Source organism: Danaus plexippus, chromosome 7, assembly GCF_018135715.1.
Source record: "Danaus plexippus chromosome 7, MEX_DaPlex, whole genome shotgun sequence".
NCBI lineage: Eukaryota > Metazoa > Arthropoda > Insecta > Lepidoptera > Nymphalidae > Danaus > Danaus plexippus.
This window is the reverse complement of record NC_083541.1, coordinates 2,127,561-2,150,080: the sequence shown is the minus strand read 5'-3', so window position 1 is coordinate 2,150,080 and position 22,520 is coordinate 2,127,561. Positions and strand designations below refer to the sequence as shown.

The 22,520-nt window shown below is 30.3% G+C and overlaps 2 protein-coding genes across 7 annotated transcripts in view; both read left to right on the top strand.

The window, feature by feature from the left end:
* Positions 1-22,520, top strand: part of LOC116770994 (uncharacterized protein CG43867) — a 165,057-nt gene that overhangs the window by 6,755 nt on the left and 135,782 nt on the right. The window lies entirely within an intron of this gene.
* Positions 6,806-7,602, top strand: LOC116770995 (uncharacterized). Its single transcript, XM_032662696.2, has 2 exons — positions 6,806-7,074; positions 7,140-7,602. Exons 1-2 carry the CDS (start codon positions 6,902-6,904, stop codon positions 7,522-7,524), a joined length of 558 nt encoding a protein of 185 aa, XP_032518587.2. The 5' UTR covers positions 6,806-6,901; the 3' UTR covers positions 7,525-7,602.

Sequence of the window (22,520 nt, the reverse complement as noted above, 5' to 3'; positions counted from 1 at the left end):
GTTGGGTTGGTCACGTACAAACAACTTGAGTTTAATTTAGGGTGATTAAAGTTCTACAGTGGACCGAATGAAATCCGCCGCGAAGCCATGCTTTAGTTGGCGCCCAACGCGGGGCACATTAATTGTTGTATACTTTACTTGTTATAAAACGAGACTGGAAGGAGTACGGTTCAATGCGTGGTATTGATTCAATTGCGATCAAAACTTCTCTTAATATTCACGTGAGTATTTCAATAATAATATCCGTTAATAAATTTTCAAAGAACACACAAAGAATGTTATTAATATTGAATTCAATAAGTAATATCTTAATTTCTTTTATATTAAATTGATATTTTTGCACTCTATCAACTTATAGACTACAAAAATAAATTCTTTGAAATTTCGATAATATTTTAATACAATTTAATAACGTATAAGAGTTGTCTCAATTAGTTATTTTATTGATTCATTATAAATATTTTTAAGACTAAAATAGCTATTAACATCAAGATGGATTCTTTGAAACATTTAATTTAATAAGACTTTGTGCAGCCCTTCGTACATAATTGTAAATTAATTACCGTCTTACGAAATTCGGACTTGTAATGGCTTATTTGAATACATCTAAATTTAGGGTTAGTTGTAACCAATTTGATTTACATTTAGTATTATTAAAATTCATTATCTAAAATGATATTCGTTAAAACAATGGATTTCTTAATAACTATTTCATTGTTCGCGTGTGTTTTAAAAAATGTTTTAATATGCATTTCGCAAAGGTCATTGCGTGTTTAAGATAATGAAACTGTTGTGTTATAATTAATGTTAGTACTTGTAGCATATTTTGTATTAAATATAGTATTGTAAATTTAAGTCTGTTCTTTCTTTTGTATTTGTTTTGGCTGCAAGGAATTAGGTTTTACAGTCGGCTGTATATGCGTGAACTTGATCTCGAACTTAAGATCGGAAAAAATTGTTGCGGAACTGTTTTATGTAACTTAACTACTGAGCACCATTGCTACGTGAACTTATGGTATTTTTAGCACTACTTCGAAAACAACACGCAAATTCAAAAAAATGTTAAAACCAATTACGATAGGAACAAAAAATATATGCATACGTTTTACTCTGTTCCTATCTAGACCAGTTATAATATTTTTCTCTTTACAAATTTTTTTTACTTGTAGCTTTTTATTTGTACCGTTGTGTTGTTATAGCCTTAGGAAAGGAATTCAACTAAATTCTAAAGTAATTTGGTAGACAATGTAAAACGGATCGGGTAGAACGATCCAGGTATTTTCGATCCGAATGCTTTGTGCGAGCTATTGTTGTGAAATACATTAGTATTGAATAGGTTCAGCGGTGCAATGTATGGGGATGATTGATTCTGGTTGAAAAAATTTCAATAATATGTCTGGTCATAGACATCTGCGTTCAGTTTGAAATATCGTAGCAAGAATAGCGATTTTTGATCTTGTTTTTTCTTGGTGAATAATAAATATAATGTATTCCTATGTAGAAACACGTATTCCTTTCGAGCATTCCTATGTAAAAATATGGGAGGGATCCTATAAAGATAATATGGTACATATACCAGGTTTACGTTTTAGGTATTGCTATTTTGCAATAATATTCTCATTGATGTATTTAATTGTTGAGCCTTCTGTTACGTTGCTTGTTAATTAATTAAAAGTCGAATAAGGCACGTTTTAGATATCCCGGTCTATAAAATGACTTATTATTTATGTATTTACATATTGTTAATTAGAAAAATAGATTAAGAAAACATATGGGTAAAAAAAAGAAATGTGACAATAGCGTAATACTCTTTCCGCTAATGTAACGTGAAAGTCAGAATAATCCGCTTAGCCATATAACGGTCAAATCTAGCAGACTTGTAAGTCGGCAGATAAAAATAAATTATTCCTTGGGGACTAAAGGGCCGGACTAAATGATTTCAACCAGTACCATTTGAAAGTACACCTGAGCCACTTTTGAACTAGCCAGGGGACCGTTTTAATAGAGAATGGGAAGCTACTAACTGTTGATACAGAACTCGAAAGGAAGTTAAATTATTACAGTAAGCAGGGAGAAGTTTTATTTTTATCTTTTCAGATCTAAAATATATTTCTTTTTAATATATCTATTTATAAAATGTCTTTGTCCGCATGGTTTTCATTCATCATAAAGGAACAAACGGAATGTGATTAGTTTAATTTATGCTTACTGATGTTTCATTTCATATTTCCTAAGTTCTATTGCGATTTGTATTTAGCTGGAGGTAAATTAAACTGGCAGAAGATTCCCCCGAGCACCACACGCTAATCTAATTTGTGCTAAAAAACGCTCGCTTTGAAACCTTAACGGCAGGTGATTCTGTTTAATAAATAAAGTTTTATGAGGCATGCCCTAATAAGTATCGTCTTTTAGATGCAAATGATGTATGCAATTATTTGTATCAATTATAATCTAAAGCGAGATTTTATAATTTTTTACTTTTACAAATTCATGTTTTTGATAACACGATAGCACCGGCTAATTATTCAGGAAGACAATTTTCATAAAAATGTCTGATTATGCGGACCCTTGGATTTTTTGTTGGAAAATATTTTTGTAGCTTATTTACATTTTACGACGAGACGAGATCGTGAGGTGAAGATCTTAAATTTTTTTTTCTTAAGTATTTTTTCTGTCAAACTTAGATTTTAGTACATAACTTGAAATGAAAGTGTTGTTTTTATAATGACCTGAAAGGACTCGTATGTTAAACCTGACTTATTAATTTCCATAGAAAAACTATAGTTTTAACGTTATATATTTTTAAATTTACACTTTCGCTCGATTTGTTTTCGTCTATTAATATAAACTTAAAAATCTATTAATAAGTCCACACCTAAGTTCCACACGCTTTACAAAAATATATCAATAATATGTAAATTAAATCGAGCAAAGTAACCAGATATTCATTAAAAGGCTATGTGGGACGAGTGTAGTTTTCGAACGAAATCGTTACTTTGAAAGGTTTTAAATAATTGACTGTGAATGCTTGTTAAAATTTTTATTCAATGTAATCAGTTCGTTAAAGAAATAGATAACACGCTTTATAATTCTCTCATCACACTCAAAAAAAAAAAATTATAATCGCTGGAAAATGCAAAAAATTACCGGTGACGCGTTTGGCATCATATTATGTTGATGAATGTAAAATGTCATAATATTTATATAAGGCAAGTAATACGAATCTAGCTCTTTTAAAATTTCGTGTACAATAAAACGAAACTTACGATTACTTGAAACAATTTATAAATTAATTCCATAGCATTGGTTTCTCTTTCATGTTTTTGTTTTAAGGTGAAAATGGCATCCACTTCATCCAAGTGTTCGGAAGAGCTCGTCGACTGTACAAAATTAATAAATGTTTTATACACAAATGGAATTCTAAAAGCGTTTTTAATAACCAATTTAATAGTTTTTGTTACATACGTATTTGGGAGGTCATAATATTATTAAAATCTCTACTTTTCTTTGTATCTCTATTATTAATAACTACTTTAAAGATTTTAAAAAATATATTATTATTAAGTCCTTATTCACAGTATTATATTTACTTTGTTGAATTTTTATGTTATTTAAATTGATGGGATCAATTTCATTTAAAAAAAATTATAGGACGATATGAAATACAAAATAATAATGAAAATTTGGCAAGAAAAAGACGGTGTACCCGAACATACATATAAAAAAGGTTAAGTGTGAAATTAAGATGTCGTTCTGGCTATCTAAGTTATGTGATCACAAAAATATATTAAATTTATTGTTAAAAATCGATCAATTAGCCTGGAGGTATCATTTACTTGTCATCAATTACACGCTATGGATACAATCGTCGGGTCATTGACGGCTTTCATGTCAAGTGATAGACAATTGATTCTTGTTCCGTTTATAATTGAAGTATATGAACATTAAATTATTTGATTATATTCTGGTGATTTTATAACGTGATTTATATTTCTGATGGAAATTAATCTTATTTGTCACTTTCATCTTTTGAAGTAAAATGTGGACTTGTTACATACAATTGTACGTAAATTTATATGAAAATTTCTTTAGATAATGATTTCGAACTAATAATCCAGTGTGGAATTATTCTTGACGCACGATGGAAAGTCCTTATTTCAGACAATTTAATCTGATTTCATAACTTTGTACTGTTTTAAACATTAATATATTGGGTTTAAATTCGAAGCAGAATATAGTTCATAAAAAAAATATTAAATGAATTAAATAACTTCTTTTATATTTCTAAATTATTACCCTTTTCTATCTTATCAGTGCTATAAAGAACATCTAGCGCTTGCAGCATTCAAAGCCCTGACTGAAGCTCCATGAAGGCTCTTATCTCCGGAAATACTCTAGATGGAATCTAAGTAATTCTTCAATATTTCCTTCAGATATCTTTTATCAGAGAATATCAACTATTTCAGAATTTCTATAAAGAAGTTTTTAAATATAGAATATATTTATTATTTTTGTACATAAGTTTAAACTAGATTTTATTGTTTGTCCTGTTGACTTAATCACAAAAAATAATTTTATAATAATTTTTTTTTATGTTTTTATGATATTTTATTTCATACCAAAAAATAAGAAAGAACAATTGCAACTGAAGTAACTATTGGCATATATAAGTATACAAAAACAAATTTCAGTAAAGAAAGTCATTAAATCTGAAGCAACAGTACCGTTTGCCTCGTTCGCTTTAATCTTTAAAAATACATGAATTCGTTCAACATCGCGGGTACATTTAACGGACCATCTGAGCCCACTACTGTAATGTCTGATCTTATTTTACGGACTCAGTTCCTAGCGTATTTCTATTATTTGAAAGATCTTATTCTGACTGAGTTTATTAGGGTACTTAGTCTTGTTAAAATAAAAGGAAATCTGGAAGGTCTGAAAATTAAAAAAAGACATTTTATTGGTTCAAGAACCTTCGCAATACGTAAACATACTTCTATTATTCGACAGTCCACACTCAATCAACATTAGCTCTATAAATAGAAGTACCGAATCGTAAATTATCAGCAATGGGTTACCGAGGAGTAAGGTGACACATAAATCCTACTGACGCATATAGCGGCTGCTACTGACATTGTTTCCAAGATATTGAAAAGCTAGAAGTACTATTACACTTACAAAAAAAAAAGATAGATATATATATATATATATATACTCGTATATACGCAGTTTCAATGTAAAACAATCTAAGATAACGCTAAAATAAGTTCCAGTAAGTATGTTTGAATTGAAATAAACAAAGTGGGCTTACAGCAGTCACTCATAGATTTAAAGTGTTCTGCACAAATTTTTAAAATGTTATATAATACAAACTTTATATCGATAGAAAGGTTTCACATGTAATTAAGCAATGAAAAACTCTACTGTGATAATTCATATACTAACATTGATTAGACAAGATTAATAATCATCGCTCTTTATTTCAAATGGAGGTTCGAAGTTTTCGATCATAATATTATTTTCTGTTATGGGAATTTAACTTCCAGCAAAGCTTTACATCAACAATATTGGCACTAAGAAAGCACGGTGTGGATAAACAGCTAATTCCATTACGAGAATAGCTCGGCACAGGGTGGCAGTGGCTCGTGGACAGCCTTATTGGCCTTCTGAGATTACTTACCCCTTAAGGTCATGACGGTGCTTAGCTTAGGAGTACATTTGTAATAAGACTTACTCCGGAAAAGTTTGGTACACAAAGTTTACATTTAACTTAAAGTCGTATATTTATGATCACACATTTTAATGTGATAAAATTCGTAAAAATTCGTCGTAATGTATATATAATACTTTTCTTTCAATTTCAAAAGAAAGTTCTGGAAAGTTTTAACATAAGTTAACCAACTGGAAGGCAATTTCAGATGTTAGCCAACCAGTCCATACAGCCAAGAGTTTCGCTCATAAAGCGTATTAAGTATTGTTCCCTGGAGTGTCGTTATTTGTTTCAGGAAAACAAACCGCTTCATTTTGTAACATATGAATGTTTAATCTAAATTTGCATCTGGACCAAGACTTTGAGGTGAGGGATCTGGATAATAAATATTTTAATCTCGTTGATTAAACACCTAAGCTTATTTCGGCGAAAGCTACTCAAGGATATAAAATATTATGTCGCTAAATATTAAGACACGGGCAGAAGTGGGTGAGCTCATGAATGTTTGGGTAAAATTTAAATACACGTCAATATTTTTCATTACCAAGATAATAAAAAAAACTTTGAATTTTGATTTCTCTTGAGAGTATTTTTAATAATCATGACAACATTCTCTCAAATATATTTCTGGTACTAAATATACAACATCCTTAAATTTCATACAAATATTAAAATTTTCCTTATACATACTAAGTAGTAAATATATTATTACTTTCCTGTTTCACTTTACTAATTTAAATGTATTAAAAAGATATATAAATGCTTTATAGCTCTTCTTACAAATTGGTCATACTTCTTGTGTGTGTGGCGCATCTTCTTCTATATCTGAAAGTTTTTTTAAAATATACTCTAATTTCCAAAATTATCGAGTTAAAAAACCTTAAGCACAATCTGTGTCTTATAAACCCTTGTACAAATGTAAGTAACAGCAATGCTTATTTACTATAAAACATGAAATAACCCAAGCTATTCACTAGTATACGCTATAACACATTTACACTATAACAATTAATAATAATAGTCAACGAAAAAGTGACTAACATTTTTGGGACATCAAATTTTTTTTCACCACAACGTCTATCTGTCATAATATGACATAAGTCAGTATTAGTTATTCTTATTTCATGTCATGATGTTTTTACATTTTTATTTAGTTGGTAAAATACCATTTTGATATATATTTTTTTAATAATGACGGAAAATGAAGAGTTAAAATTAGGAACTGAACTTAATGGTAAAAAATGTGACCTAACGGAGGAGAAAGATGACCCTCATGCAAGTGGCGCATCAAATTTTCTAGATAAGACTGTTCACAATATCGACAATTTGAAATCTATTGATTTCAATTCAGCTGACGAAGTGAGGTAAGTTTTATGAAAAGATTAAACGTTTTAAAGGTTGGTTAATTTCACGCTTTTTTTAATTGTAGACAAAAAATGAAAGAAATTTTTGGACAAGGATTGAAGTTTGACGATACAGCTGAAGACAATATTAACATTAGAAATGCTGGAGATCACGAAACTGAGAAAAAAATATTACAAAAACATTTAATGACGAAGGATAAAGAAACGGACGATCCAAAACGGGACGATGATCACATGATCTCAGATTCAAATTATTTGCGTTGTTCAACAAAAAATCATATCGGAACATCTAGAAAGAGGCCAGGAAGACCACCCAAAGCTGGTCCCTCAAGAAAACTAAAGAAGCAAAGCGTATCGTCTATGTATTTAGGAAAACTAACCAACGTTGTGTTCCTAAAACGTATCGGATCAAGTAATGTTTCTGATATAGAGTCGTTAGATCTCTTATAATTTTTTTTGCGACTCAGAATTATTATTAAAAATATATTATGAAAAGTATTGTTAGCAGATTTATTTAAACGAACAAACGCGGTATAAATTTTATTAAATTATAGAAACAGTTTCTCGTAACCCAGATTCGTTTAGTGGAGTAAGAATCGGTTAAGTTGTATCGTGCGCTGGCGTATTTCAGCAATCTCTTAGCGGATCGTATCATATCGGAAATTGGATTTCCGATTGGCTCTCAAGCGCAGTCTGTCTGTAATGGATGGGTCGCGATCTTTGTTTCACTAACTTCGCGGGAATGATAGGTAGAAATGAAAGTCTACTTTAATTTTATTTAAACTACTTGGGATTTATGCTGTAATTAATTTGATAATTATTCTTCAAGTTATATTCTATATTGTTGAATTATTTAAATTTTCATATAACACAATTTTTATTACTGAATTCTAATGTTCGTAGCAAAATGTTCGTCAATGAATAATTTTAAAATCAAATTTCCTGTCTAGAGCTTAGCAAGTACCTAGCATATTAAGCCCATTTATATTCAGCTATTATACATATTTACATAATACTGAGGCACTGCCTGGATTCAAGGCTTTTAATAATAGAACAACGAATTCAGAAATCAGTACTTTGGGTATTAGTTTGCTCTTTTATTGCTGAATTATTTACGATAAACGGTAAAGATTTCTCGTTGTCTCTAGAGAGATATTTTGCATAAATAAATTGATACGATCGTAATGTATTCGTAAAGGCATCTTTCATGTAAATAACGATATGGTGATGCAACCAAAATGACGGATTTGGGAATAATGCATTACGGTAATCCGAATCTTAAAAGTTTACTATAAAAGAGAGGATTATATCCCATTTATATGAAAAGTTAGTTTGTTTCGTAAATAACCTCTATAAGACTCGACTGTTAATGCAACATGCGCTCTGAATGCACGTGATTCTGCTCTTGAAAGTTTAGTTTACGAATTTAAAAACAAACCTGCAACAAAGACACAATTTTTACTCGTTTTGAGCTAAAAAACTAATCCGAGTCAGCTGTCTGAGACGGACGTAGCGGTGTACGATATGAAAGAATTTCATTTTTGCTGCAGGTGAAAGGTTGCTTTTCAAAAATTTTTGTTCAATTTACTCCCGTTGTTAAGGTAGAAACTTTTGTTTAAAATAAAAGAAACATTTTCGCAACAAGGTCGTATCAGAAAAATTCTCTTACTACACTTGGTAACGTTAAATAAATGTTGGTAAAATAAGATATTCATAAAGTTACGTTTTTGACTTTAAAATCTTCTCACTATTTTAACCAGCCGTACATAGAAATTGAGACAGAGACATTAACAATAAACTTTGGGATAGGAAACATGGATGTCCCAATTTTGAATGCTAGTCCATTGTCCAGCGAGTCTAATAATGAGCTATGGCCCTTTCACCCCAAAACTTGTACGAGTTAAATTACACTATAGGATCGCCATATGAATGGACAATGCATGTTAATTAGAGGTTTTGATTAGCTAAATGATGATTGGGCCACCTTCGTTAGCCTTACGTAACTTCAAACATGTTTCATAAGCACGATATTTTATGTAAATCTACATTTTCCAGGACGATTTTTTAAAATCCAATAGCAAAACTGGACCTTATTTTTTAACTAGTGAAACTTCTTTTTCATGTTTTTTTTTGTGTATTATTTCATAATTCTTATAGATATATTAAGATTTCTGTCACTTTTATTAAATTTTTTATTTAAAACATGTATTAATAATTGAAATAACCACACGATAGCGACATCTAAGCGCAACTACCTCACATTTAATTCTCAAGTGGAACTTAGGATTGTATTTAAGATTAATACAGTATTCAGTTAATACTATGAATAAAAAATTATGTTATAGGAAATATATAATCAAAAAAAATTATCGACATGAGGTCGTAATGACTTCAATAGCTTTATAGGCAAGACAAGACAAACGAGATATTCCGGCGATTACCGTTTCGAAACCTACTCGTGTCGATGGATATTGTACTCTATATTTTCTATGTCTATTTTAAATCAAAGTCGCCATTTAATGAATCGTATTATGGACACTTAAGTCTCATGTTTTAGAAAATATAATAAACGAAGTAATAGAAAACTTTTAAACGAGCATCAGTTGCAGTTGGGAATGAATGAGTAATTTATAGTATCTAGCTCAGTTCTTAATGAAATTCTGTCTAGTGCATAGATAACTTAACGTTTCCGAGTTTAGACAGACTTAGTAGTATTAACGGAACGGATGGGTGACATATTCACCTACATTAAGGCGAAGTGCATATTATCTTTTATATATTGAGTCTTTTCTATATTGCTATATTAAGGTCAGCTACACTATTTATATAAATATTTTATTAAGTAAGATCCTTTTTTTACAGTGTGATAGAATTAGTCAATCGTAAGCGATGTTGTGCAGACTTCCTTATAAATTTAATTAACAATGTATTGTAAACTCAGCTTTATATTACTTCGTTGTAAATCCATATAATCCCGAGGAGACGAGCGTCTCAGTTAATAATGTATTAAATAATTAATCATCGTGCAGTTTCCTAGACGAACTTCCGAACTTGTAACCTTAAAGCTATCGTTTACCCTGCAAGTTGTTTGGCTTTGCATTTACATTAATTTGTGTTTTAAATTAAGATTGCGTTTATAAATTTAATTACAAATATACATTAAACTGTTTCTATTACTAATATTCCATGCAATAGAGACGTAATGCTCTGTGATACCCTAATGAGACGTAAAAATTATATCCGTGTATCCAATACAACAAATTATACTTTTTAAAATGATTAACAAAACCAACAATTTCATTCAATACAACATCACCTTGGTTATGGCTCATTGAGTATATCGGTATTAATATAAGTCAGTACTGAACAATGAAATAAAAACATCAAAACATTTCCACTGTGTTAAAAATGGTTTATAACGAAAGTACAGAGAGCGAGTTGCCGCCTAAAAAACCCTAATTTCCTGTACCCTTTCATTTATACCCGGGCAATCTGGAACCCTGTAGCTTATTTATAGGGGTCCTGCTCGTTTGATGGTCGGCTGTCAGAATGCGTAATGATAAAGGCTGTAAAAAACTACGCAGACATCAGGCGCTTCAGTGTTAGAGTAGTTCCATCGCAAAAGGCTTTCCAAAATAATTGTCAGGTATCAGTCAACCGGCTTCAAGATTATTATCTAATAACTATATGAGACGCTGAGGAATAAACTTCAATACATCGAAATATTAAACAGCAACTATTATTATTTATAAATTTAACAATTAACATATTTAATGTCACAAACTAAGTTACCTTGACTTTACTTAAAGTCTTGTATTTCGATTTTGTATTTGTTTTTGGGTTAAATCTGTTCTTTACTTAACCTATATAAGCTTTTTTATTTCACATTTAACTCAAATTTCGCCAAATTTAAATCGCAAGTCTACTTCACCGCAGTCACTAAGCGCACTACATCCTCATGTGTGACTTTACGACTGTTAGTTCGTCCGTCTATCTCAATGATATGTTATCATCGTTTCTATTTTTACTCACGACCTAATACATGGTCCCCTTTATCCGCGGTGTTTTATGACACTCGATTGCTACTTGGCTGGCGAGCTATGGATGTTAAAGGTTGAACTTAGAATAAACTGACTTATCGCTCTTTCAGTGTATATTTGAATGTTTTAGTACATCAAGGTTGACATATTGAATTGAACACGTATTGATTTCATCGCTTTTTAGTTGGTTTTGTTGCAGAATTTGTAATTTCTTAATTTAAATTCTCCTCGAATCCATTTGATAAACATCTTTTTCTCGGAGTAAATAAGAAAGCTAGCTAAATTAGAATTAAAATGTACGAAATAAACCCAAACCTTTTTCAATAAATTTAAACAAATTTTCCTTGAGCAATAAATTGCAGGGTTATATAACCCTTACATTTTTCTCGTTAAACATTAAAATCTTTTTAAAAATCGGTTCGAATTCACTTAATCTCGACTCTTGGACGGTCGGTTTGAATTAAAAAAAAAACTTAATCAAGCTTATCTCGGATTCAAACGGAAGGACATTGTTAAAAATAAATGGTTTCGGATTTTATTATTAAATCTATTGTTTGATATTCGAATAATGTTGTTTTTATTAATTCATTTTGTCTACCCTCTATTGCCAATATGATAATGAACTGCGAGTTAAATCTAGCTGTCATTAAGTATGATTTGGTCAGGACTTACAATACGAAAAATATTTGTCAACTTAAATAAAAATAATTTAATCAAAAACATTTTGTCTATTCAGGTTCATATGTTATCTAGCAGTAATAGGATTTTTCCCTTTTTAATCTCTTGATTGTCTCTCTTTGAATACTGTTTTGAAAACGCTCCGAGGTCTAACTGAAATTATAACAGCATTCAAAATGCTTTAACAGTATAGATGGAATGAGATCTAAGATTTTCGCGAGTATTCATTTAAATGAAACTAGTATTATTCGGATTTACTACGCGGATTTTATTATTTAAAAACTACATAATCCCGACGTTTCGGTTACTTTGCAGCAACCTAGTATAATACTAGTTTCATTTAAGTATAGATGAAAACTTAATAAAAATTTCAGTAAAATAAAAATTAACTTTAGTGGAAACATTTCATAGCGTTTTTATTTGTACATAAATCTTCATAATTAATTAATGATAAATAAACCACAAACTTGATTAGTTATAATTTATAGCTCAGTAAATATGTACACGTTATCGTTAATTTTATTGAATGTATACCAATGCGAAATGCAACACGAATTGAAATGTCATTTAAAATAAGTCAAGCACATTGCATTAGAGACCCATTACATCAACATACATTGTATTTCAAACTTTCTCGTCTGAAATATATTCGGAAAAAGATTTGTAAACATTCAGCATGATAAAAAAATAAATTTACTGGTTATCCATAATGGCTGGATCAATAAACTTTTATTTCATGATAAATCTATGGATTTGTAAATAAAATTCTTTGCTTTTGTTTAATTTTCTCATGGTCATGAAAGAATAACAATAAAAAAATAATAAGAATTATCTTTCGTAATACACAATATAGTATATAAATTATAGCCAGATGTTCTTTTTGAAGTGATTCCCGTTTAACGGTTCATCACATATGAAGTCGCTCTGAGTCTGACAGAGAACTCTCAAAGTATAAAACCATTCACTCCACGCCTGTCACGCTGCGCTGTTAGGTGTATGCGGAATGAGGGAATAAAGGAAATGGTCCTAAAATCGTCATGGATAGTACTTTAATTATGGAACACTTGAATTGTGTACTGCGTCAAGCGATTTTTTTCGGTTTATTGAGCTATGACCTAAAAATGTCTATAAATTGAAGATTTTGATTTTATTTATGTTATCATATATAAAATCGAAAGTACTTACGATGCTGGAAGAATATGCAATCTTTTAATAGACAACTTTATTACAAATTCATTATTTTAAAGACAGGACGCCAGCCTCGCTGACGTCTCTAATGTCACTTGTTTCAGTAAGTTCCAGATATTTTAAAATGAAACTTCAATTCTTCTAAATGTTCTTGTATTTCTCGAAGGTTCTTTATGCTCCGCACTCGCTGAACTCTGCAGTCCTCTGTCGTGCGTCCAGACGTCATATTTAAACCAGAATTCAAACATAGTTCTATTCTCTTTGATTTCGTTTTACTTTTAACAATAGTAACGACGACCAATAAGGTGTTATAATAATTGATGCCAGTTATTTTCATGTTGCATCCGTCATTGAACCTGCTTGCGCCGATATATATAATATCTATGTGTTTTTATCAGTCGATAAGTATCGTTTCCTTCACAACTTATTTCTTTCACCATTCGCTTGTGGTTATTTACTAGAAAATATTTCCCCTGCATCTGTGATCATGAATGCATGGAACAATAAAACCAATATTTTATAAATTGTTCAACTAACAGTTAATTAAAAGTCGAGTTTTAAACTTTGGACAGAAAATAAAAATGAGTTGTTAATTAGTTTGTTAGTAAATCCTCTTAAACATAAATATTAAAGAAATTAATGTTCTACAATTAGGCAACTTTTCTCCAGACATCTTTTACTTGTGAACATTATTATTTCATAGATAAAGTTTTGCATTTATATTATTTGATTTTATTAAAACATTGAAATGTTTGTTAAAATCGGTTTTTCAAATATATATTTGAATATGATATATGCATTAATTTAAGTTAATAATTTTACTTTGACAAAATCAGTCTCACATTACGTACTCATTATAATTTTCAATCCAACGCTTTGTTGTTTTACATTTAAACCCACGGGTATGTATATTATTTTGCTACAGATGTACAAATTGACGAAATCTGTGTATCCGTGTCCCTGTTATTGTGAAATATATAAACGTAATTTAAGTAGTCACATATTTATATGTATATAGATATTAATATTTACAATATAAATATATCTTTTTGGTTTTAATGCCCTTAATGAATATTACATTGATTTAACGATTTGTTTTTATTCCACATCATGTTACGTATTCAGTAAGGTGATTGTATCAGTCACGTGCGAGTCAACTCCAACACCACGTGGTCCTGCCATTGAAATGACGCTCATGCCAATTATTTAACAGCACGTGCCCATCTCACGTTCTGAAAACTTGAGGTTGGATAATAATATTTATATATACAACTGCGAGATATATCGCTATACATTCAATTATGTGCCAGCATAGAAAAATATTCTCATATTTCACCCGTGATGATCATAATTTGTTGTTGAAACGCTCGCAAATGTGGCTCGTTCGTACAAATGGCTTTAATCAAGTTCTTTACACTGCAAGCCGCTGATACCGAGTTAGTGCAAATTGTCTTCTTCATAAACATGAATCAGCTTCGTCTTCTTTTATGAAAATATTGAGCGAACTCTCCTGCCGCTAACACGAATATGAATGGACGAAAATTTTAAGCTCATTATTCGTCTCTTGGAATTGAACGTTTTATATATGTAGTTTCATTTACATTTTTTACTGATCATATAATAGTTTACACTGAATTAACCCTCCGACATTTGTTGTGTAATTGAAATTAATAATAAAAAATATTTTTTTTTATATTTTCTTTAATAATTTTTTCTTGTTGTGTCATTGTTTCATAAATAAGGAATATAATTTTAGCGACAGATGAAGAAACTATACGAATAACCGATTGTCGCAGTAACCAAGTGTCCTAGTTCTAACCAAATAGTTAGCATGGTGAAAGTTTCTTGATATATACTAGCCATTTGTCCCTTCGTTGCCAAAGAACCATTAACTTCCCACCGAAAGGTTTCTATAATGTACTTCAATAGCATTAGTGTACCCGCAATGCGTGTAAGAGGTTTCCATGCTTATACTCTCCCGTAGAGCGGTGACGTCACTTCCTTTTTGATTGATGTCCAAGAAAAATGTATATTTCGGCGGTCCGAGAAATTAATATTGGTCCCTCGAGGAAATCGCCATAAAATATATGTTAGTATTATTTATTGCAATCTACGAAATGTTAATCGGAATATTGAATTCTGATGTTATAATAAAAAAGTTTAAATAGGATTTATAACTCGGATGTATTTATCCTTTAAAGGTTTAAGCAATTATAATAATATCACCAATACAATAGCCGTTGCCACAAATATATCCAATTTATTCGGGATTTGCATTTGCATCGTCAATTTACTTAAGTGCACCGGAAGCGCTGGTATATTCCGTATTTTCCAAATTGCTGCCAATTTCACGAGATTTCTACCCAATTGGATTTTCTTATAAACATCTCTTTGTATTCGTTTACCCCTAAATTACAAATACACAGCCTAATATACAATTTAAATTGTGTCCCAAAATCCGAACGGAGCCCCGACTTATTGTATTTCTGTGACCCTTTGCATCAACGAGCCTCTTATTTTTGAAGTTAAAATATTCATGACGTCATATTTTCGGATCATTTCACATGTTGTATGAATATTAAGTGCTTGCTCTTTATCGCCTTTCAAATTGCTTAGAATAGACTTAAACACTTTGATTTTTCTAAGGTGATAGAACCCTTCTGTTCTAAATGTCCATCATCCCTATTCAACTATGAGATAAAATTTGTTCTTTAATTGTAAACGCAAAATGTATTTATGAGAAACTAGATTAGCTGTCGTTTTTTATAGCCGTTAAATTCATTCCTTTTTATCTTGACAATGTTATCTTTAATCGAGTGTAAACAACAATTACTTAATTCTTTGCCTTATTTGTGCCCGGTAGAAGTGGCAGCGAGAAGCATGACAGCTAAATCTCTCTACAAACCACTAAAAGACTTGGGCTATCCAGGACTAACATCAATTCATTCTTAGAACGTACTTCGGATTCAGCTCTAGTAGGCTTGCATCAAATTTGGTTAGGTAGAGAGACGCGCTTGGACGGTGGTGTGCGTTTAACGTGCGTTAGTTAGAGGACCCGTAAACCTACACCTGGGTCGTAAGTCGCAGGTACTGTTAAAGCTCCTCTTTTTGCAATGCGATGGAACCCGCAACCGCACAGTGAGTGCGTGTAATGCTGAACGGTTTTCGTCTCGTCGTCGTATCTTCTAAGCAATCTGCGGTTTCACCTTAACCTTCTTTATGTTCAGTTTATGATTTAAATATTAAAAAAGGTCAACATTCAAAAATATATTTTTTGTTTTGTGTAAGTTATGAAGGACAACATCTATCACTTTTTTCAAAAAAAACAACATGTCGATGAGTAATTCCTGTTAAGAACCCCAGATAGCTGTCTGATTTATTTTAAATCTCTTAATTGATACAAAACTTTTAATTTAATGTTATTATAGCTCAATTATGTAGTCCTCCATTATTGTTCTTGAAGTTTCTGATACTGTTAATAATGAATTTCACTTCTATTATATCAACACTGAGACCCGAGAACTAAATTAAATTATGTTTGATTAAAAAGAAGCCGGTACTAATGAATAAAATCTTTTAGCGGTGCTTGTAACTAAAATACAATACTGTATCTTTTCTATATAATCTCATGGTATTTATTTATATCAAGAATTGTCATTCTATATAAACGCTGACGGCTGCATAATAAAACTTGTACTAATTAATGATTTTTATGAAACACGTATATATAATACATATAATATCTCAAAAACTTCCCTTTCTGTACGTAATTCTGGCCCTTTCCTGAAGTTTCGTAACTGCTTCCCGGGGAGTGATAGCCGAGTTCAGTAATTTTAACTAATGACACTTTGTACTGAGACGGCAACACGGGTTCTGTGTCTGTGTTATAAATGTATTGCCTCTTAATATGTTTTTCAACTACACGTTAGCTTGGCCACTTTAGTTAAACATTACAAGACCACATAACAAACATAACAATGGAAAAATTAATGCTTTAATTAACAATTCATTGTGTTTATTAGCTACGTGTGTTAATCTTGACTGCATGTAGACTAACAAACTTTATGATTTCAAAATTTATTTCTATTTATATTCAGTATTCTAATATAAATACTTCCTTAACATTTTAATCAGTATTTGTATGTAAAACCCTGGTTTATTATATCTGAACTTTACGAGACGGATAAGATATTTTTAATCCCAAAATGGATATAAAATTTCTTTCCGATGCTAAGGTTATTGTGTTAAAGTGTCTTGTCTCAACTTTATACATTTCGTTTTTTATCTAACAGCTGTAATTTTTGTGAGAGGACATAACACTTTGGTTTATTAGTTTTGTATATTATATATTTAAATTATGGAATCGAGATACCTTGGAAACTTTGATAATACCTGATAGAAGGACGGACAGAACTTAAAGCGTTCCATTTACATATAAATAATTGTAACAGATTGGATCCTGTGAAGCGTTCTGCGGCAAATTGTATTCATTTGTATAATTTTGTCAGCGCTGTATTCAGTTACGACGATTTTGATGTAAAGCGCTTTATTAATATCTGTTAGCGTTTCAAATGAACGTAGCTACGGTTAGGGATAGCCCTTGTGAAAATTTATCAAAATTAATGAAATTGCCATAATTTAAGTTTTAGGAAGTAAGCAATTTTCACTAAATGGATTTTAAATAAAAATAAAAATTATGCAAAAGTATAACGTTTAAAATAATTAAATTCATATTTTTGAAACTTTGTAGTTGAACATTCTGAGAAACGATGTCCGGGAAGTTTGGGGTTTCTATAACATATATTACTTATAAAAATTTTAAGTCATAAACTTAAAATAGTAATAAATATAAAAAACCTTTTAAAACAAACCATTCGCAATATCTCAGTTTAAACGGTGGGAACAAAGAGCACTGCAATTAGCTCAACCGGACACGTCTTATAATTGTTTACGAGAGAGCTGAAATTTCTTCCCTCTAATGAAAAATGTGCAGGACTTTGTCTTAGCTTCTTTATAGCTTAAGTTTTGCGGGAATTTAAGTGCGGCCATTTGAGTGCCTTGTGGTAATCGTCGGTCCTGATTAATGTCCTGAGGTAACTTGCCTAACTATTATATGGAATTGGACGGTATTGTTGTGTCTGGTTTTTGTTTCTTAAATTTATGAATATTTCTGAACTTGTTTTGCTGAGTTCTTAGTTGATAAGAACAATTTAATGCGGAGGCCTCGGCTGATAGACGAAATTTATAATCTGAACAGGTCTTTCCTCATTGACATTTCTGGTTTGCATGTATGGGTAAATGTTAAAGAAAATATATATATTATAATAAATTATTTCCTATATTTATTTATTTGTTGGATCAAACATTCCTATTTAAATTTAATAATGCTAAAACATTAAATCTGTTACAATAATTTGTCAGTTGTTTTATGAAAAAAAGAACGTCTGTTAATGAAATTGTAATCAAGAGAGGTAAATATGTGCTTTTAAATTGATGAGGTAATTTCTGTAAAACAATCATAATTATTTCTTCTGAAAGCGGCGCAGTAAACAGTAGGTAATAAAAAAGCTTTATTCCAGAAGACCTTTTAAAACTCCCATGATATTTCCCTCGAATCTCAGCCCGGCGTTATCTGGAAACGGTTTTAATTAAATGTTTTAACTATCAGATGGAAATAAGATATTTTTTTTTCAAAACACCGACCGTAAATTTTCTTTTTTTTGTCATAAAAATGTATGAAATTCTTGATTTAAAAGAGACATAAATTACTGTCTTTATTTGTTTCGTCTAGATAAAAAATATAAAGGGAATTTTAAATTAAGTTTTCAATTGAATTTATATAAGTGAAAACGATTTCAAACTAAATAAATTATTTATTGAATACATACTTTGTTGTTGTGTTGATAAAATTTTTGTAACATGTTCAATTAAATTCTTTTTTGAATTATTCTCTTTGTTTTGTCACTTTGATTATTAACTATATGGTTTCTATCATTGAATCAAATTTTATTGCACTTTTGTTTACAAATAAATACAATAATAATCTTCCATATTACATTTTAAACCAATACCCTGTCCTCACTTTATCAAACAGATCCTCCATGGTAAGGTAATAAACTAATCTCGATACCACTGCCTTGTAAATATGAATGACCTCAACAAACACAGCATAATTTATAACAGCTAAATTCAATTATTAGCTATACTAAATCCGTAAAATCTGAATATTTTTAATTTGTTTTAGAATCTCCGATCGTAAAATCTACGTGTCCCGACTAAGCCTGATCGAATAAAATTTTATACGTCATGTAATGTGTACTGACTTAAAATGTAATTACAGAGGGTGGATGTAAAGTTTAAAGATAGCGGTATTTGTTCTGAATTTAAATTAATTGGGTTTCATGAAGCGTAGGGTCATTTTACGAGTATGTTTGTTTTATGTTCGGTGGTTTTTATTTGATTTATGTTTTATATTTATAATTTATAAAGTATGATATCAATGCAAATGACGTATATTGAAATATATATTTTTTATCGATGGAAATAACTGTTTATAGGATGTCAACGATAATACGTATATATTTGGGTATAGCGAAGCTATTCTGGATCGAATGATCCAAGTTTTATTGCCAGTGAAATCGGAGCATTTATTAGTTACGAGACATTTTATAAATATAAAAATTCTTCATTCTTTTTAACAGTGGCCTTTTCTGATAGAATAATACGTCACAAAAAACATTAAATTTTTGCTTTTATTATTGTTATAAATATTTTAGTGTAGAGTTGTATTTTTTGTTGCTCTAAATCCCCAGCCATACGTCTCGTGCACTCATGACAACCAACGACGTCCAAGTAATTTCAAAGCGAAAAAACTTCAAATATATGGGAGAAGTTGGTAACTTTTAAGGAGAATGATAAACAAAACATCCGAGTTAAGGAATAAATCAGAAAAACTAAAGGACGATACAATACAAATAATTGCTCGCGGAGTTCGTAAATCACAAACGCGATAAATGTTTAAGTTTTGTTACAACGTTAACGGCTTATAAAAGTTTTCGGTTACCTATTTATTACCTGAGTGTGAGAATACTTGTTTTCTTTACTATTAATATTTCACTGGTTTTTTCTTTTACCTTAATATTTAATTTAAGTACTCTTTTTACCCGAATAGGATTTATTGCTTAACAATAAAAGTTCACTTACACACAAACTTTATTATTTTTTCAATTTTTTTATTTGTGTTTGTAAACGTTTTTATTAAATACATTAAAAATATTTTAATAAAAAAGTTATTGTATTTTACCTGTAAATGTAGCGATAGTCTGTTATATTCCATGTCCCATGAGTATAAACCTGATTTTTAATGACTATTTTTTCATATAACATGGAAAACTTTACAAACATCTGATTTACGATACTGCAGGATCATGGAAGTAAAGTTAAAATGCGTATCACATATTATAATTTGTAGCAAGGTAATTACGATTAAAGAAACAGTGCCATTAGAATGACAATTTTAAAATTGTTTAAAAAAAGCTTTAGAATGATGTATCCGACATCAGTTTTGATGAATATCCAATATTGTTACAGCAGTCGGAGGCTGCGTACCGGAAATTCCCTCAAAATGCAACGGTGCTTTTCGCTCCAACAATTTGTAACAGCTGGATACTGTTGTATGTTTGTCTGTTATCTTTTTATGGTTAAATGTTAAACCTATTTTAGTGATCTTTTATTGTGAAGATAGATATATCTCGGATAATTTGTCGGTTCATGCGTATACTTATTGTCTGACAAGAAAATTATTGCGACACGTTTGATTTGTTAAAACTTTTTCCCTAATTTAAACTAAAACAAGCATTTTTTTTGAATAAATATTATATTTAAATCATATTTCATACTATTAAATAGATAGTGTACTCAGATAGGAACTGCTATGCAAATTCTAGGGAGTTCAAATTTACACAAGACCACTCTCGTATGCAGTGAGCGTTCTTATAATGCTTGATATGGGTGAAAAATATATAACCCTTTGTAGTTTTGAACTAAATTCACCTCCACTATTTAGAACGCTTATTTAGACATCTAAATGTTTTAAAGACGTGTTGTGTATAAATTTAATTTTAAACGCCTCTACTTGCACAAATTTCATTTATTTCCAAGATAAGCGTGTAGTTACTTTAGTCTTTAACTCCCGACACAAAACGAAAGGCGTTATAAGTTCGACGGCGATCTCTCTGCTTGTGTGTGTATGTATTTGTCTGTGCCATCGCAAATCATAAACGAATCGACCGATTGTGATGCTGTTTGTATGCCAGTTTCCATGTGATTTTCTTGTATATGTTTATTTAACATACATATTTACGAGTAGGTCCAGCAATGCCAGAGTGCCAGTTCTTTTCCAACATGATATAAGACATTTTTAACGTACGATAAATAGATCAAGTGGTACATGCATAACAGTAAAATCGTTAAATGACATTTGAATAAATTTTTATTATGAACCATTAAATTAAGGAATTGAATGTGACTGTAACATGTTTTGGAATTATTGAGACATGAACAATTTAAATACTTACTATTAGTATTTTAAAAGCATTTTAATAATGTACATGTTTCAAGTAGGTTAGTAAATATGTTTTATATTTAATATATATACAGACTCGCACATAAAAAAAGTAGAAACTACATATTCATCTCTATATTATAAGAAGCTGGGTTTTCCGTGAAAAGCAATAAAATAGCGACTTGTCACATTGTCTGCAAACATCACTCATTGTTATCAGAGGAAATGTTTCTGTTTTTCTCTTGAATTCACATATTTTCCTGTTCACGTAAAATTAGGGTTTAGTATGAATGTTAACCACGCAATAGATTTTTATCACATAACTTGGAATACAAAATATTCATTATTGTATTTAGAATATCATTTTTATTGAGTTATAATATAATTCCTCCGTCAATCTATGAAGAACACTTTTTTTACTAATTTTCTTTGACATAAATTGTTTTAGGTCAATTCTTCCCCAAACAAATTCCGTGTCGGACCATCTTACTGCTAACACAATTAAACTTTCAACTGAAACGTCCGCTTTTGTCTCTGTACAGTTTATTTTACAGCTTTGTTACAATCTTAATATCCAGACAAAGGGACTTCAGTAATTGCATTATATAAAGAGTATTTATACGTTTGTATTATTATAATAAATTGATTACATTATTTAATATCAGAAAGTTAGTTTCTTGTTATCTATATTGTATGTTATCTGGGACTTATTTCGTATTTGTCACTGTATTACTTTGCACGACATTTTTTCTCGTACCATTTGCCAACATCTCATAGAAACTGACTCGTCTTATTGTTTCAGACATATAACAATAACGAACAAGCATGCATTTGAATTTTTTGATATATGTCTACAAATAAAAAGGGGCAACGTATCACATATTGAGTTTAAATTTTCACACTTCATTAAATATGCTTTTTTTTTAAAATCTAAATCATAAAAACGAAATTGAGTGTAAGAGATAAAAGTGTTATAT